The 18,769-nt window shown below is 45.1% G+C and overlaps 1 protein-coding gene across 1 annotated transcript in view; it reads left to right on the top strand.

Moving 5' to 3' along the window:
* GALC (galactosylceramidase) overlaps positions 1-18,769 on the top strand; it is a 64,254-nt gene that overhangs the window by 39,114 nt on the left and 6,371 nt on the right. The window contains exons 7-14 of the mRNA XM_015426587.1: positions 3,930-4,060; positions 8,059-8,214; positions 8,673-8,797; positions 10,104-10,231; positions 11,079-11,168; positions 11,854-11,943; positions 14,419-14,563; positions 17,502-17,682. Coding sequence (XP_015282073.1) covers positions 3,930-4,060; positions 8,059-8,214; positions 8,673-8,797; positions 10,104-10,231; positions 11,079-11,168; positions 11,854-11,943; positions 14,419-14,563; positions 17,502-17,682 — 1,046 coding nt within the window. The remainder of the gene's footprint in view (positions 1-3,929; positions 4,061-8,058; positions 8,215-8,672; positions 8,798-10,103; positions 10,232-11,078; positions 11,169-11,853; positions 11,944-14,418; positions 14,564-17,501; positions 17,683-18,769) is intronic.

The following is an 18,769-nucleotide window of genomic DNA, read 5'->3' on the forward strand; positions in this document are numbered from 1 at the left end:
CTGTTGCTGGAGCGTGTAGCTCACTCATCAGTTCTTTAAGATTCTCTCCTCTATTCTCTGGCACCCCTTGGAAGCGCAGGACCATGTTGGCTTTATCCATTTGCACTTGCAGCATCTGATCTTCCAAAGAAACAATTTTCTTTTCCAATTTTTGCACTTTCTTCCTCACTTTCTGCGTTGTCTCAGCCATTTCCTTTCCTTTCTCCGCATCCTGCTTAATTACTTGGATCAAGTCCATTATTTGCGTTTGTTGAACAGTGATGCTTTTTGTTACAACTGCAAGCTGCTTTTGCTGCGCTGTTATATTAGCTGTTACCACCAACATCTGCTCTTTAAAGACATTGAGCTGTTCCAGTAGAGGGTGCATGACCTCAGCCATCGCCTTGGTCGTCTCACTGGTCGGTTCCGGTCTCGGGGACTCTGGTTTCATTTTTAAAAGTTTCTCTTTGTCTCTGTCCCTCTTCCCCGCCATCTTTTCCCTGTTTGTTTACTTACACAAAAACTTTTTAAAGCCTCTGAATATGCGCTTAACTGTATAGCTCGATTGGGTGAGTACTTCTGGGCAATCACACGTTTATTCTTCCACTCCCCCCTCACTTTCGCTCAGTGAGTTACGCATGGGAGGCGTCCCTCCCCCGCTCGCTTCTGCCGTTCCGTTGCGTCGGGTAGGGAGTGTCTTTTCTTGTAAAAATCTTATCTCAGTTGACTCACGTTCATAGTTGGTCTTCCGACCCCGCTACATCCATCATTTCTGACGCCCGATCTCCTACGCTTGACCCGGCTAGCTTCACTTGTACCATTCGGTCTCTCAGCTGGATGAACCACTGGAGCAAGGGGGAGCCTCGATTCTCTGGCATTCAGCCATTGGAGAGGCTACCACCTCAAAGCTCCTTGGCCAGGGACCCTTGGCCGGGCCCCTGGGGGGTTAATGAGCCTGCTCACCCCTCCCTCTGCCAGAGCACGGAGACACCCCCGGGAGGTCCGGGAGGGGAGTCTGTGAGCGTGCCGCCATCAACCGAAAGTGCTCTTGGTTTTCAACAATCTTCGAGTTATCACGGGATATACTATCAGTTCCCTCCGGCTCAGGACCTCCTCCTTCTCTCCGACTCCCCCGTCCTACATCACGACATACCGCAATTGAAACTGACGGCATGGCAGATAACATCACCGGCTTCTCCTCCCGCATAGTGAATGTCCTCTTGAATTCCATGAAGCCTACTACACTGAGGTCTTACAATTATAAATGGCGAAGGTTCTGTTCTTCCCTAGGTGATGACGCTCCTCAAGCCACCTCAGTGGGTCTCGAAAGAGTTTTCCGATTCCTCCTCTCCTTAGCTGACTCAGGACTTTCCCATTCATCGTTAAGAGTTTATTTGGCCGCTCTCTCGGCCTACCGTGTTCCAGTTGACGGATGCACTTTGTTTTCTCATCTGATTTCCAAAGAATTTTTAAAAGTTTTTTTACACCACTAACCTCCTGTCAAAACTCCAGTTGCTCCCTGGGACCTTCCTCTAGTTCTACGCCAGCTCACGAGGAAGCCCTTTGAGCTGCTTGCTACATGTGACCTCAAACTCCTTGCATAAAAAACGGCCTTTTTAATTGCTATCACATCGGCAAGGCGAGTTGGAGAAATATTGGCTTTCCGACACGATACACCTTACCTATTGTTTCTGCCAGACAGAGTCTGCCTTGTCCCGGACATCTCCTTCCTGCCGAAGGTGGTGTCAGAGTTCCACCTGCAGGCGGAGGTCTTCCTCCCTGACTTCTTTCCAAATCCAACATCAGCGCAGGACAAATTATTACACACTTTAGATGTGAAGCGGTCTCTGCTGTTCTACCTTAATAGAACACCCCTGACTAGACGAGACTCACAACTGTTCATCTCTTACGTGTCAAATTTAGCCACTTCACTGCTTACTCCCAACTCCAAATCATTAATGAACAAGTCAAAAAGCAGTGGACCAAGTACTGATCCCTGCGGTACCCCACTGCTTACCCCCCTCCACTGAGAGAACTGCCCATTTATACTCACTCTCTGTTTTCTATTAATTAGCCAGTTTTTGATCCATAAAAGGACTTGTCTAAAATTAGCCGGGGAGACTTGTCCTTTTATCCCATGATTTTTGAGCTTACTTAGGAGCCTTTGATGAGGAACTTTATCAAAAGCTTTCTGGAAGTCAAGGTAAACAACATCTATTGGGTTCTCCTTGTCCACATGTTTGTTCACCCCCTCAAAAAACAGTGACAGGTTAGTGAGACAAGATCTTCCTTTATAGAACCCATGCTGAGTCTGTCTCAATAGTTTATGTTGATCAATGTGTCTACTAATTCTCTCCTTAATAACGGTTTCCACCAACTTACCTGGTATGGACGTCAGACTGATTGGCCTGTAATTTCCCGGATCTCCTCTGGAACCCTTTTTAAAGATGGGAGTGACATTAGCTACCTTCCAGTTCTCAGAAATGGAGGCAGATTTTAATGAAAGATTACATATTTTTGTTAGGAGATCCACAAGTTCACATTTGAGTTCTTTCAGAACTCTTGGATGTATGCCATCCAGGCCTGGTGGTTGATCAGCTTTTAAGTTGTCTATCAGTCGTAGGACCTCCTCCCTCATCACCTCAATCTGACTCAGGTCTTTCAACACCCCTCTCTTTTGTTTTATGCTCACAAGAACTCTGTGAGTATATGTTAGGCTGAGAGTGTGTGCCTTTGCTCTCATTTTTGATGGATTTGGGGCTCTCTCGCTTTAAGGTAAAGGTTCCCTTGCTCGAAAGCCAGTTGGATCTGACTCTAGGGTTGCGGTGCTCGTCTCCATTTCAAAGCCGAAGAGCCAGCGCTGTCCGAAGACGTTTCTGTGGTCATGTGGCCGGCATGACTAAACCCCAAGGCGCGCGGAACGCTGTTACCTTCCCACCGAAGTGGTACCTATTTATCTACTTGCAATTTCTTGCTTTTGAACTGCTAGGTTGGCAGGAGCTGGAACTAGAGATGGGAGCTCACTCCATCATGTGGCACCCGGGCTGAACTACTGACCTTCCACAGCCTGCAGTTCAGCGTCTTAACCACTTGAGCCACCACTCCAGATGTTATTTTGGGAAGTCTTTCCTACTTTTTTTCTTGAGCTATGGTGTTAGACGAGCAGTTTGTTGTGTTATTACAGATGCTTCTATTTTTATTCCTAAATTCTGGGTTATGTATGAGATAGATTTAGGTGGGTAGCCATGTTGGTCTGAAGCAGAACAATAAAGTTTGACTTCACGAAAACTAATACCTTGAATAAAACTTAGTTGGTCTTGAAGGTGTCACTGGACTCAAAGTACACGATAGTTCAGTGATCCCTAGTGTGATGCCAACTAACCTGTCTCCTGGTACCACATCTTTTTGTTTCTTGGGTGTTTATGTCCAATTTCAAGTTTAAAAATAAAGGAATAAAGGAAATAATTATGGTCCATGACCTTCTTTCATGGTCAAGTTCACTAATTGTCTTCTTGACTGGCTTTTGCTCTGTTCTTGCCTGCAGTTCTTGTAATGTTACATTTGTGCAGATCTTCTACATGGAAAAGGGGGAGCTATGACTAAATCATGGTGTAGTATAAAAAGCTCTGAGTTATACCTGCCCCACTGAAGCAGTACCTGCTTTTCTCCACAAACTCAGCACAAACCTTTTACTGCTAACATTTTACAATAATCCTATCCCAGAATCCTTGTACTGACAGGTGGATGACTTGACTTCTATTTCTGTTTACGACTCTAAATGAAACAGGATGCTTTTTTCCTGTCTCCCAAGACCTAACTGAGAGCAGACTTTCAACACTTATGCAGTGTTCAACCTTCATATAAATGGCCGTTTTGTACTGAGAGAACAGCAATCTTGATTTTTTATAAATAGGAAAAAAATATGTATCCTTTCTTCCCTATTTTCAAAGCTTTTAAGATCCACTTTGGATAAACAAGATCTGCAGCGGGTGCGAATCGTAGCCAGCGATAACCTATGGGAACCAATTTCCTTTGTCATGCTGCTTGACTGTGAACTCCGTGAAGTGGTCGATGTCATTGGGTAGGGTGCCTCTTCAAAGCTGACACTCCCTGCCCCTGTACAACCTCTTATGATAACTTTTACTGTGCAGTGCGAGTCAGCAATTTCTGAAAAGCAGTATTGTTGAGATTAGGGATGGGCATGAACCAGCTGACGAACTTTGTAATGAATTTTGTAATGAATTTTGGGCAGTTCATGGTTTGTGAAGCAATGTTCGTGAACTGAAGAACTACCATGGACTTTCATGAATTTTGGTGCAGTTTGTGGCAGTTCACTAAGAACAGAAAACAGGGACTTAAACCCCTGCTTTCTGTTCTTCATGAAAAACAGCTCAGCTGTTTGGTTTAAATGGCTGGGAGCTATTTAGACTGCTGCTTTCGGTTCCCTGTGAAAAGCTCCCAGCCGTTTAACCCCCTGCTTTCTGTTCCCTGTGGCTTTTTGAGGGGAGGCCACTGCTCAATTGTTTGATTTAAATGGTCCCCTCCTTTCTGCTCCCGCAAAAAGCCACGGGAAACAGAAAACAGAGGTTTAAACTTTAAACGGCTCATGAACTCATATGAACTGGGTCGGTTCATGAACTGACCTCCCGGTTTGCATGGGTTTGTGGTTCAGCAACGAACCGAATCCCTAGTCCAGAATTTCAGCATAAAACAAAATTCTAGTCTTTTTCGTACCTCTATAATGATATAAATATCATAAATATTTAATTTAAAATAAATATTTAATAAGTAAAACAAATATTTAAAACTATATAAATATAATAAACTATATAAATATAAATATATGCAAAAATCAGACCCTGATAGCATCCCTTCATTTTTTTTTCTAGAAAAATGCTTCAGGAGGGGAAATTTTTTATCAGAAGAGCTCTTAGTCCTTTCTTTTCTGCTTCTGTGCTTTAAATTGCTTTCTCCTTGAGCAGCTTCCCCCCCATTCTGAACACAAACACAGGTATGGACCCTGAAGAAAGGATAAAGCTACTTGAGAGCCTGTAATTTAGAGGGGAGGAATTGTGAAGCATATCCCACTGCTTCTGCTTAGCTCAAAATTGCTACTTCTTGGAGGAGGAGGAAAGGCCCATCAGAGTTTAGGGTGTGAATGTATTTGTAGCATGTAGTTAGTACTGTAGTTCAGAGAAGTGGGAGAAGAGACAAGTCCATGTCAGCCTGGCTCTTTTGGAACAGTGAGATTTCATCTTAAGTAGGCACAGCTTGCTTAGGCCATAAATTGGATAAAATGTTCCCTTGACTGGCCTTGATCTGAAACACTTTATTAGGATTTATGACTAAAGCATGTCCTCTTTTGTCCTTAATTTGTTAATTTTTAGTCCTTTTGTTATGGTTGTGGTTTGTATTACATGGAAAAAGTACAACATTGATAGGGACCAGTTAGCTAGTTTTGACTTTCATATACTAAGTAAGGTGATGTTAAATTTTCATTATTTTAATCCTCAAAAGCAGTTTGGTTTGCAGCATGGCAGATTGCTCTTTGAGAAACCTAATTGGGTACATGGTAGTCGGCCACTCAGGGCTTTGGATTCTGGCCTTTCACAAAAGCTTGTGTAGTGGCTGATAATGATATATGACCCAGGAAGTGCCTAATACAAGTTTAATCCATATGAATTTGTTAGGTGCTCTCAAGCAAGCCACACCCTCAACCATAATCCTCATCTGCCAATAGGAAAGTGATCATTTTCGCTTGCTTTACTGGGCAGTTGTTGTAAACACTTCTGAGACAATGCACATTAAGTTCTTTGAACTCTCTAATGGGTTTTATAAATATTAAATTTGTAAATTTAAAGTAAAGTATTTTTGTTTAAAATTTGCACAGTATGAGTGGCATACATCCAGGGCCGGCCCGAGGTTGTCCTGCACTCTAGGCGAGCGCAGATGCAAACCTCCCAGCGGGGCCTGGAGACCTCTCCGCCGGTGGCGGGCGGTCCTCCTCCCCCCCCAGCTCAGGTGGCTCAGCCCAGCCCAGCCAGCTGCCAGCCGAGCCAGGGAACAGGAAGCGCCGAGGTGGCTGGCTGGCTGGTGGGTGGGCCAGGGAGGAGGACGGCCGGATGGCTGGCCGCGCCTCCCCCCCAACACCACGAGCGGCGTCAGCAGCGAGCCAGGGGGGAGGTGTGCCTTGCCTCGCTCGCTCCCAATGCCGCGCCCCGGCCTGGTCCACGCATGGGGCCACCCGCTTCCTTCCACCCGGGTGCGGCGAGCTGCCCCATCCCGACCCTGCCGGGAGGAGGGCTTCCTCCCCACCTGCACCCCCACCCTGGCTGCACCGCCGCGGCGCTGTTGCCCTCCTCCCGGTGGCCTTTCGGAAGCCCGGAGACCTCCCAGATGGCAGCCAGGCAGGCGTGGAGGAGCCCGCGCCCCTCCCCCACCTTAAAAGCCAGTCCTCAGCCTCACAAGGGAGGGATACTTTAGCCACAAGTTGTACAGGTGGGTGGGTCTGAAACTCTCGGGCTGACTCAGCCGACAAGGAGCATCGCCAGCCTTTAGAAACACGTTGACGCATGGTGTTTTGCAGGAGAGAGAGAGAGCTTTTAAAAACAGGCTCCATCCTTCTGGTCTGAAGTCTGGAGAGAGAGGTGAGCGGGGTGGTCGACTGGATCCTGGCCATTTTGCACGGCGACGCTCCAGCAGGAGCTTTCGGGCAGCAGGAGGACCAAATCCGAATTAACAGCCGGGAGCCAGGAGAGGTTTTAAGTTGCTGGGGGTGGGGTGCGCGCACCATCGGCCTGGCTTCGCCTCTTCCCCCCCCCCCAACACCACGAGCGGCGGCGGACCAGGGGGGGAGGTGTTGCAGAGGAGGCGGAGGAGCGCCTTCCGGAGCCGGCCGACCACGCCTCTCCCCCCCCCAACACCACGAGCCAGCCAAGAGCGCCTCGCCAGGCGGCAGCGCCGGGATTTCCTCCTGCTCAGGGTGCTTTGGGCCGGTGGGCCGGCAGCGGCCCAGGGAATTGGCTCCCTACCTGCCTGTCTGCCTGCCTTCCTCACCATGCTCCCCTTGGCTGGGCTGCTGCCTGCGGGCAACGAGAGGCTGCCGGCGGCCGCCCCTGCCTCTCCTCCCGCGCCCCAACGGCCGGCTCGCGCTCTAGGCAAAGGTCTAGTTCGCCTAGCGGGTGAGCTGGCCCTGCATACATCTATAAAGATAGTAGGCTCCATATTCTGTTCTACTCCATAGACCCACCACTACTTCCCCTGCTGCCCACTGCACTTTTCAGAAAGGGAGCAGTATCACTGTAAGGCAGGGCTTACTCACTGCCCTTTTTTAATCGAAAGGGTTTTCCATGGCTGCAATAGTAGCTATTGGAGGATCAGGAAGATTAGTAATCACCTGGAGTGTCTTTAGTCAACCTGTGGTTCCATTAGAGCTGACTGATGATTGCCATGAGCTTCTTTTGCAAGGCAGAGAGGGAGCTTTGTTCCAGTCTTAGGATCCAGGGAGCTTGACTGTTCCATGAAGGGAGATAATTTTTCAGGAGTAGACGCCTTCCCCTCCTCAGTGGTGGATCATGCTTCCAAACAAAGTACAGATAATACTAACTTTGGCAGACAAATGGTTGGACTCTGAACAAGATGGCTTCATATCATCAGCATGGTTGCCATGCCATGCAATTATTTTGCAAAGCAAAGAAGGAAGGCATTCTTTTTTTCACCTCCTGTGTCAGTCGTTCTGGGTTGGTGCTAACAGTTCCCTCTAAAAAGTTCAAAGGTGTCTGTAGGTTCAAAAAGGTTGGGGACCCCTGCCATAGACGGAAGTTTATGTTTTGCATCCAGATTTGCATCAAGCCGGTTTCCAAATATTTTTAAAGGATTTTTGAATCAATTGAGCATAGACTGTTCTTCATGGTTGGGAAGAGCTAATAAGAATTACTGCAACAAAACCTTCAGTTTGCTGAAAGCTTAATTTAGAATGTGTTATTCTTTTTTCTTTTTTTTTGACCGTGTGTATTTTGGATTGTATGCTTGGAGTTAAATATCCACTTCTGTGTGTATTTTTCATTTTGCTTTATCAAGGGCTCACTATCCAGGGACAATTACCATGCCTTCTGCCTTGTTAACAAAAAAGAAACTCTGGGCTTCAGAAGACTACAGCACTTTAAACAACGAAATCGGTGCAGGATGTTGGGCTCGAATCCTGAACCAAAACTACGTCAATGGCCACATGACCTCGTATGTCTTGTCATGCACGGGGATATATCCATATACAACATCAAAACTTTGAGATGCATAGTATAATAAAGGCTTGTATAATTGTCTGTAATGTGAAAATGGTATTTGTGGGTTAATATTCTAACTAATGAAATCCCTGTGTATTTGAATCCCATGTTTCTTGATGACTATTAGATTCTCCCTCCACACAGTAGAAGTATTTATACATTTCATTTTATTGAAATATTTATACTCTGCTTCTTCATTTCCCAAATGATGGCTCAAAAGCAAGGCAATGAAAGCAGAATGTATTAATCTCCTGAAATACCCGGTTGTTTTTCACAACTGTATTACTTAAGAACTTCTGAGCTACCCTTTGATTAGTATATGCATAACAGTCTGGTGTCACTTGAATAAATTGATTGTTGCTAGAACGTTTCTTTTCATGAACCCATATATTCATTCCTATGCCTTTTCAGCACTATAGCTTGGAATTTAGTGGCTAGTTACTATGAAGACTTACCCTTTGGTCGGTGTGGTTTAATGACAGCGCAAGAACCATGGAGTGGGCATTACACCGTGGATCCTCCAATATGGATCACTGGTAAATGTTTAAACAGAACTTTAAACTTATACATAATTTAATTAGGCACTTGAGAAGAGAATTTGGAGAGCAGACTTCTAAAAGTATCAAGATGAGCAATAGAAATGTCTTTAAATATAACCAGAACAGAAAACCAGCCAGAAAATCAGTTGGGCCTTTGGATTACCAAGGAATACAGAGACTGCTAAAGGAAGATGGGGAGATGCAAAGAATTCATTTAGCTTCTCTCCCATCTGTATTTACTGTGTTGGCCATGTACCCACATCACAGCCACTATTTTTAGAAAGGGAGTCTGAGAAACTGAGTCAAATTGAGGTGATGAGAGATTAAGTTCTAGACCTATTGGGGAAATTAAGAACCAGTATGTCTCCAGATCCTGGTGGCACACACCCAAGATTTCTTAGGGAACTGAAATGTGAGCTTGTTGATCTACTAACCTGTATATGCAATTTATCACTAAAATCAGCCACTGTACCAGAAGACTGGATTTTTTAAAAAGGATATTGAAGGGAACCAGGAAATTACTGGCCAGTTAGACTGATTTCTGTCCGAGGCAAATTAGTATAAACTGTAATCAAAGATAGACTTATTAGACACAGAGAAACAAAGCCTGTTGAAAGAAAATCAGCATAGCTTCTGCAGAGGGAAGTCTTGCCTCATCAACCTGAGTAGCCAGGTACAATGCTAAAGTTGAAGAATGCAGCACATGACTTGTTTGGTGATCTCAAGCATAACTGGTTTGCTGACTTTTCTCTACCTTTTGGTCATGTTTCTTGCTTATCTCGGTAGTATGTCAGGCTCACAGCAGGAAAAGGAACTTAGCTGGAGGGAGGGGATTAAAAGTCACCATGGAGCCTCCTTCTCTTCTTCGCTGGTTTCCTCTGGCATGTCAATTGCTAACCCTTTATGGGATGTCTCCAGGCTGGATGTGCTTCCTGACCCCTTCTGTTGTCTTATGAGAATACCAATCCTGTGAGACTGTAGGAAGGTGCTTCCTGCTTTACCCAAGCTTGTGGCAGTGCAGGAACATGTGGTTGCACCTCTGTCCATGAACTGGGTAGCTGGTCATTCTTCCCAAACATTTTACTTGGCTGGAAGTTGTTAGTTCTTGTACATGGTAGAATGTTAAATTTATTTTTGGTTATTAACTTTGGAAGGAGTTATTCTGTAGTGTACATGATAAGGCTGTTCTTCTATTCCTGTAATGTGTGTAGCCTTCTGATACTTCTTTTCTTACTATATGATTTTTTTTATTGTAAGATCATCAGCTTTAAGACAATGGGATAATATTCTTTTTCTGTGACAGCACACACAACCCAATTTACCCAACCAGGCTGGCATTACCTGAATGCAAGTGGCCGTTTAGACGGAGGTGGCAGCTACGTCGCACTGACTGATGGGAAAGGCAACCTTACAATCATCATTGAAACAATGGTACTGCTCTCAGTTCTGTGCCTGTTAAGATGTGCCCAATTCTTAAAGCTAAAAATCACTTCTAACTATGTGCATACAATACCATTCATCAGCACTTGGAAACAAATGTGTCTGGGTAATTAAAGTTATATGACTCCATTCACTTTGTGAGGGTGATACCTAAAAGTGCCTATTTTTAAACCTGGTTTAGCATAGCAGCTGACAGGCTGGCCTGTGACTCAGAAGTTCCTTGTTTTCATTTCTGCTGTGAATTCACAAGGGGGCGCTTTGGACAGTCTGCTGTCAGTCTCAGCATTTCATGTCATCTGCAATATGGGAATAATTCTACTGACCTACTTTCCAGTGCTTTCTAAGGATTAGTGTTCTTAAATCATCAGAGATGGTATGTTAAGATAGCGGTGATTTTAATAGTGTCTTTTCTGTAATCACTACTGATTCACTGTTGTGTTCTTCAGTCATCTTAATTATTTGAGATTATGCAGTGAGGTCTTCTAACCTAGTGAATACTCCGGACTTTATGCTAAAGTCAGTATCGCCAAGCTAAGATACACAAAGAGTGTGTTTATGGCTTGTTGTTTATGGCTTGTAGCTTCAGTGTCCTCTACTTATTTTAAATATCTGCTTCCTAACTAGCTCAGATAATCATGTATTTCAATCTGCTTTGTTTTGTTTACTGTGTACCACTTTGAAAGCATTTTCAAGGTATCAAGTGGTATAAACTTGCTGACATTAAGTAGCAGTTACGAACACTGTGTTTCTATTGGCTAGTTAATGTTTTTAACAGAAAAAGCTCTTGAGCATTAGTTGCATATAAATTGTGTTGAATTCTGTATACTTTTACCCCTAGACTCATAAGCATTCCGCTTGTATCAGACCACCTCTGCTTCCGTACAGTGTGTCACCCCAGAAAGCAACTTTCTATCTCAATGGATCCTTTGTAAGTATACACTGTTGTTATCTGCATACTGTTGTTAGTGTGTACTATGTACAAAGTAGGAAAAGTGATCAAAACATGATCCCAGTTTAGCCACTTGTTGGCTGTGTGCTGTTGAGGCTGTTGGAACATAATCTTCCTGATTTTCACCAGTGTATGCATTGGCTCTGGAAGTGTTGGTGCTTTCCTGTAACTAATTGTGTACTCATTACTGTGTTCTATCAGATGCCTGAAATTAATCAAATTATTAGTCAAACTTATATACTGGCTCAGTTTGTTAATGACCAAAAGTTGCCCATTGACTGAATGGGCTGAAACAATCTTGACTTGTGCTGTGGCGGTGTGTCTGAGAGAATCAGAACCTGGTCTGTACTGGCATTAATGAAGTATACCAAGAACTGAATTGGGTTGGATGGACGAACTTATTTTCTCATGCAGCTTTTCTCTTCACACTGAGAACAGTTTTTGAGGGAGTTATCTGAACATTGTTTTTATCGTGTTAATAGACTTTTGGGGTTTTTTTGCCCTGTTGTGGTGTTAGTTGCCTTTAGTGTGAGGAGATAAGGCATGATATATGTATTTTTAATAAACTGATTTCGAAACTGAAAGTTCAACATTTTTCCCCTCAAGAAAAAAAATAGCATATTTTAAGGAGGGCCTAATGAAAATTTTATTTTTACCCCGTCAGAGCCACCTAGAAGCTCTTCAGATGTGGTATTCTAAGCTTGAATTTAAATCAGCAAATTCCACATTGTTCCAGTCACTTGGACCCAAAAAAGTAAGTGCTATGGGTGGCTGTATTAGGCCAGTGTTGAGTTACACTGCATGCTTTACATTAAAATGCATACACAGGTAATGAGCATTTTGGTTTCCTGGGTGGAGAGAGAAAGCAATTCTATTAATTCGTGTATGTGTCTGAGTTGTATAATTGAGAGGAGAGTAACTTCTTTGTGCTTCTAGTAAAGACTCTAAATAGGACATCAGAATGCAAATCACACTTGCTCTCTCTCTCCCCCCCCCATTTCTCTGTATTATTTGAAATTGCCCTCGGAGATTGTGTAGTTAGGTGGCACCCCTTCGTAACAGGTGTTGGCAGAGTTTAAATATGAAAAGGAGCAGAGCACCAACTGTTTAAGGAAAATAACTTGGTTTATTAAAGAAGAATAAACTCTGATAGAGTAGAGGAAAGGAGAGGGAGAGTGGCTTAACTAACAGCTGTGAGACAGGAACGAAGGGGGAGGGCTCAGTTGGAGCAGGAAGTCTCCAAAGAGCCAATCAGGAGACAGAAAGGACAAAATTTGAAATTGGGGGAAGTCCCTAATCTCGCTATGCTAACTAGCAGTCCTTCAGCTGTCCCCTGTGGGCTGTTCTTCTGCTCTGCCTCAAGTAGGTGCACTATAGACATTGTATATTCCAACAGAAATATCACAGGGGGAAACACAAATACAGGGAAAACCAACCTGCCTGTTGTGACTGAATTTAAGAAAAACAGGTAAAGGTAAAAGAAGTGTACTGGGCAAAGACTTAAGTTGTCAACAGCATACCTAGATATATGAAATCCCATTTTTTGTGTGTCCCCCCCATATGGATGTTTTTTCAGTGGAAAAATCAGGAAGTTGGAAGAACACTGAAAAAATTTGCATAAAATATATTTTTCTTTTGAAATGAATGACATGTGCAGCTCTTTTAGTATTTGGGTATATTTGCAGTCCTACTCATGGAGAACTAAGGCATTTATATATTTAAATTCCATAGATTATTTTTAAAACTTTGTGCCACTTCTTCAGAGACCTGCTTGAGGTGGCTCACAGAGTAAAACCAATCACCTTGAAATGATCAATAGCAAAGACAAGCCATTTAAAAACAATCTTATGTACCCTGAAGTGATCTCTGTAAAGCAGCTCTGAGGCCAGAAGTGGACCATAAAACCAGTTCAAAAAGATGGAACCTTTCAGTTAACTATCTGGAGTTGGCATGGTGCCTGAAGGACAGTAAAGCAGGTGCTGGGCAAGCCTCAAGTGGGAAGGCGTTTCAAAGACAAGTGGATGCTTTGTAAAAAAAGTAAAAAGCCCTGCCTCTCTTTGCCATTTGTCTCACCTCCGTAGGCAGGAGCACAGAGAGCCGGGCTTGGGAAGAATCGCATAGAAAGCAAGGGTGTGGATTTAATAGACTAGTTTACAATGTTATATTCTAACTCAAAGTAATCCTAAACACTTGCACCATTTTTATGCCCATTGACTTCAGTGAGCTTAGAAGGGTGTAACTCTGTTTAGGATTGCACTGTTTGGTGAATAATGCAATTTTATGTTAAAGCAGCAAATTGGGTTTGGGTCTGGTAGGAAAGTAAGTATTGGGTGGAATCCAGCCAGCTTTTTCACTCAGTCTTACTCACTTCTTACCACAGCCCTCATTCCTCATGGCTTTTGTACACGCAAGTCCTGTGATCCCCAGCATGGCTTTTTTGGGTGATCAAAGGGGATCCCTTTTTTTCTACTTGAGGAAAAGCTAGTTGGATGCAACTCATTGCATATATTAAAATTGTCTCAGATTTCGGGTTTTCTTCTTTTAAAAATGGCTTCAGATTTTTAGAAATTTTACTTCTTCAGCATTACATGACCTTTCATAGTCTTATAAATGATCTGAGACCTCAGCATTTTATGTGCTGCTAAGCTAAGCGGTGGCTCAAGTGGTTAAGACGCTGAACTGCAGGCTGTGGAAGGTCAGTAGTTCAGCAGTTCGAGACCCGAGTTGCCGCATGACGGAGTGAGCTCCTGTCTCTAGTTCCAGCTCCTGCCAACCTAGCAGTTCGAAAGCAAGAAATTGCAAGTAGATAAATAGGTATCACTTCGATGGGAAGGTAACAGCGTTCCGTGCGCCTTGGTGTTTAGTTATGCCGGCCACATGACCACGGAAACATCTTCGGACAGCGCTGGCTCTTTGGCTTTGAAACGGAGATGAGCACCGCAACCCTAGAGTCGGACTCGAATGGCTTTTGAGCGAGGGAACCTTTACCTTTTTTTAAGCTACAACTGACTAGTGTCTTGTGTCAAAAATGTAATGCTTTTTTAAGTATGCATGTTAACCTGATACAGCTTATCTATAATGTTTTGTTTGGAGGCATGTGTAAATCCACTAGAATGTTGTAGCAGGCCTCCTCTGCTGCTTTGCCGGTCCTAGGTGTGTCTCCAAGGTGAAATATTTCTCTGTGTTTGCTGTCTCTGGTAACACACTTGCTTATCCTCTTTCCACACAGGTCTGTGAAGGGGTGTTGACAGTAAATTTGGATCTGGATGAAGTCTATACCCTGACAACACTGAAAACAGGCCGCAAAAGCCCTTTCCCTGATCCTCCTCCTTCCCAGCCCTTTCCCTCAACTTACAAGGATGACTTCGATGTCCGTAAGTTAGCACTTGAATTCCCTGGTGGAAAACTGGAGTCAAAAGTACAGTCTGGTGGTCTTGGTCTGTAGCATTCTTCAGCTGTACATTCAGAACAGTTGCGAACTTGGATCTCTGTTAGATCTTCTTTGTGGTCTCTGTGCATCACACCTATGGGATTATGCGCCTGCGCTGATCCGAATCGATGGTATGCAAAGCTCACAAAGGGATTTTCACGCCTCCCTCCCAGGCATGCGCGGGAACCCCACTGCACATGCCCAAGGAGGAGGGTGCGGACATCCCACCAGTTCTCTTCTGACCACAACGCTGTTAACAGCTTGTTTTCTGCCGGTCAGTGAAGAAGCGTTATTTTCATCTCACGAGGAAACAGGCAGGGTGGAACGGTCTCCCACAGTCTCTGCCTCCTGACTCTAGACCTTTGGGCCTGATGCATACTGCTGCACATCTTTCCCGTTGCCTCACACATTACTGGCAAGGCCAATGTGCATGCGGACTTGCTCAGCAGGGGTCTCTGTCAGCGTCACGACTGGGAACTGGACCTACCTACGTCCCGTGTTTCAAAAGTGGGGTACGCCTCACGTCGACTTCTTCGCCACCAGGTGCAATTTGAAGTGCAACCTGTTTTGCTGCAGGGGAGCACAAGATCCCAAGGCCTTGGGAGATGGGCTCTTTTATCCATGGGACAACAACTTCCTGTATATGTTCCCCCCTCTGCCGCTGCTGCTGAGGACGGTCCAAAGACTGATGAGGGTCCACACGAGGTGCATCCTAATTGCCCCCTAGTGGCTGAGGCAACCTTGGTTCGCCAACCTCCTCTCGCTGACCAAGTCTCGCCATCCTCTCCCACAGGTGCCAGATCTGCTCCTAGCGGAGGGAGGAGCTCTGCTGTTCTTAAGAGGTACACAAGCTCAAGCTAACAGCTTATCTCGTGGACAGTTAACGTTCTCGGATAGAATCACCACTCTGCTACTCAGTGCCAGGAAGGATTCTACGAGACGTTCCTACAGGGGAAAGTGGGCTCGTTTCTTAGCTTCTGTATAGCCCTTGGACGTGCCCCGGCTTCTGTCAGGATTGACCAGGTCTTAGAATTTCTGCTTTCGCTGGCAGAAAAGGGCCTCTCACACTCTTCAATCAGGGTGTATTTGTCGACTATTTCTGCCTACCATCCGGGCTTTGATGGTTTCTCGGTTTTTTCTCACCCTGTCTCAAAGAGATTTCTTAAAAGTCTCCTCCACCTATATCCACTGATCCGTTCACCGGTACCCTTGTGGGACTTGCCGATGGTACTACGCCATCTGATGGGCCGGCCCTTTGAGCCTATGGCAACTTGCAAGCTAAAACATGCAGCATGGAAAACTGCCTTTCTCGTTGCCATTACCTCGGCCAGGAGGGTGGGCGAACTCGTGGCCCTCCGTCATGACCCACCCTTTCTTACTTTCCTACCGGACAGTGTGAGATTGGTGCCCGACTTCATGTTCCTGCCTAAAGTGTTCTCCGAGTTCCACCTCAGCTCAGAGATCTTTTTGCCAAACTTCTTTCCTAGCCTGAAAGATGGCCAACAGCGTCTCCTCCATGCACTAGATGTTAGGAGGGTGCTACTTTTTTACCTGGACAGGACACGTTCAAGTAGGAGGGACAATCACCTTTTTGTCTCCTACTGCAGTCACTCCACAGGACAAAAAAATCTCGGCACAATGTCTCTCCAAATGGATTGTGGAGACTATTAAGCTGTGCTACCAGTTGGCTAAACGCCCGTTGCCTTTGCCTATGCGAGCGCACTCCACAAGATCCATGGCGACATCTACAGCCTTCTTGAAGGGTGCTTCCCTGTCGGCGATCTGTGGGGCTGCGACATGGTCTACTCCGAACACTTTAATCAAGCACTACGCTGTTGATGTTCGTGAACGCCACAGAGTGGACCTTGGTCGCTTAGTCCTTTCATCGGCAGAACATTGAATTTGCGACAGCTCTCACCTCCAGGTGAGCCACTGCTTTTCAATCTCCCATAGGTGTGATGCACAGAGACCACGAAGAAGATAAACAGGTTGGTTACCTGTAACTGATGATCTTCGAGTGGTCATCTGTGCAGTCACACCACCCGCCTGTCCTTCCCCACTGCTGTCGCTTCAGTACTTTTCTCTGGTTATTGACATGACAGCGGTCAGAAGGAACTGGTGGGATGTCCACGCCCTCCTCCTTGGGCATGCGCAGTGGGGTTCCCACGCATGCCTGGGAGGGAGGCATGAAAATCCCTTTGTGAGCTTTGCATACCACCAATTTGGATCAGCGCCGGCGAATAATCCCATAGGTGTGACTGCACAGATGACCACTCGAAGATCATCAGTTACAGGTAAGCAACCTGCTTTTAATCTGTACCTAATGGCAAGCCCTTTCTGGTCTATTGAGCTTTCTGGTCTATTGAGCTGTTGGCATTTTGCTCTGGAAAAGTCTTTTCTGGCCAAGTAAGGCTGCAAAAAGACATACATTTTGATATATTTATCCACTTCAGTCCCTGTACTCACTTGAAAGGTATGAATGAGGATACCCAATGAGTTTCAGCTGATGTTTCCCTGGGGCCTTTCTGAGACCCTTCTAGATTAATGTAACACCCAGTTAAGACAGCCCATTTAAAAATGGCAGAACACCAGTTCCTCAGTAGGTAGAGCGATAGCCTGCTGTCTTTGGGAAGAAGTGGTCTTGACAAGTTTCTCCTAAGCATGTGTGGATATGAGGGAATGAAATAATGACCGTCTTACAGGGATCATTTTAGGCTGTTAAATGTTTCATTCTGTTTCTAATCTCTGATTTGTATTTTTCGTGATTTGTATGGTGGTTTATGATTTTATCATATTTCACTTTGCGAGCGGCCTTGAACATTTTCTTCGGAGAGGTGACACATGCCTTTTTTAGTTAAATAAATTTTTTGTTCTCCAAATAGGCAACCCACCTTTCAGTGAGGCACCATACTTTGCTGATCAGACTGGGGTCTTCGAGTATTTTGTAAACACTTCGGATCCAGGGGAGCACGTCTTTACTCTCCGGCAGGTGGTCAATCAGAGACCTGTGACGTGGGTTTCTGATGCAGAGAACACCATCAGCATAATAGGGAACTATAAATGGTACGTAACACCATGCATTTCTGAACTGGAGCAGTGGTGCGAATTCAACCAAATAAGTAATTAACTGTCTTGAACTGTTACGAAGGAGTGGGCTATGTGTGCTTAGCAGAGAAACAATACCGAATGCCACAGAATCTTGTATAAGCTTGATGCAATTTTCAACATACCTGTTTATGCAGTTTGCTGGTGAACAGCAGGTTCTTTTGAAACCTTTTTATGCTCAGGTAACCTAGTAGGCCATAAAAGTTATTTAATGTGATCACTTACTGCCACCTGCTGTCTGCTCTGTAGCATTGCTTTGAAAGCTGATGAAACATGCTGTTAAAGAACTTCATGAGCAGAAGTGATTTCTAGCTAATGCAGCCTCACAAGTAAGTGTGCTGTTTCTGCATACCATGTCATATAACTAATTTCCTCTCTTCCTTCCCTATTTTTGGCCGCTGTTGCCTGCCCTGCACCATAGCTTTGGTGCTTTGAAGCTATGCCAAGCCAGGAAAGAGAGTCACACACATAACTGTCATCAGCTGGAAACAGCAGTGGTGGGTCACCTCCTCTGCCAGATCTAGCTTAGTAGGCTGGGCCATATGGCTGGAATAGTGTGTTGGGGGAAGGAGTGAGAGATTCTTCATGCTATGCAGGGTTGCTTTCTTGGGCGTCTGTTTCAGGTAGGTGGTGAGCTGCCCTTCTGTGGTTCTCAGGGGCACTGTTACTTCTGTTTGTTACTTCTCTGCTTGCTGCTTGTTTTTCGTACTGTTCTCGCTGCCATGCTCTCTGTTGTGCAGTGGGCTCTTGCAGTTACCTTGTGGTAACTTGCAGTCTTCTGAGTGGGTTCAGTGTCCATCTGACAAGTTACAGGCTGTGGCTGGATGGTTACGACAGAGCCGACGGAAGTTAAATCCATCCAAGACGGAGGTCCTGCGCCTGAGACCCAGGGGACTGAGCCAGGGAATCAGATGGCCAACTTTCGATGAGGCTCCATTGGTGCCAGTGTCGAGGGTGAAGAGTCTGGGGGTGTTCCTGGATGTGTCCCTTTCTATGGAGGCCCAGGTCACCGCTGCTGCCAGATCTGCCTTTTTCCATCTGAGGC

Source organism: Gekko japonicus, unplaced genomic scaffold (assembly GCF_001447785.1).
Source record: "Gekko japonicus isolate JY-2015 unplaced genomic scaffold, Gekko_japonicus_V1.1 scaffold198, whole genome shotgun sequence".
Taxonomy (NCBI): domain Eukaryota; kingdom Metazoa; phylum Chordata; class Lepidosauria; order Squamata; family Gekkonidae; genus Gekko; species Gekko japonicus.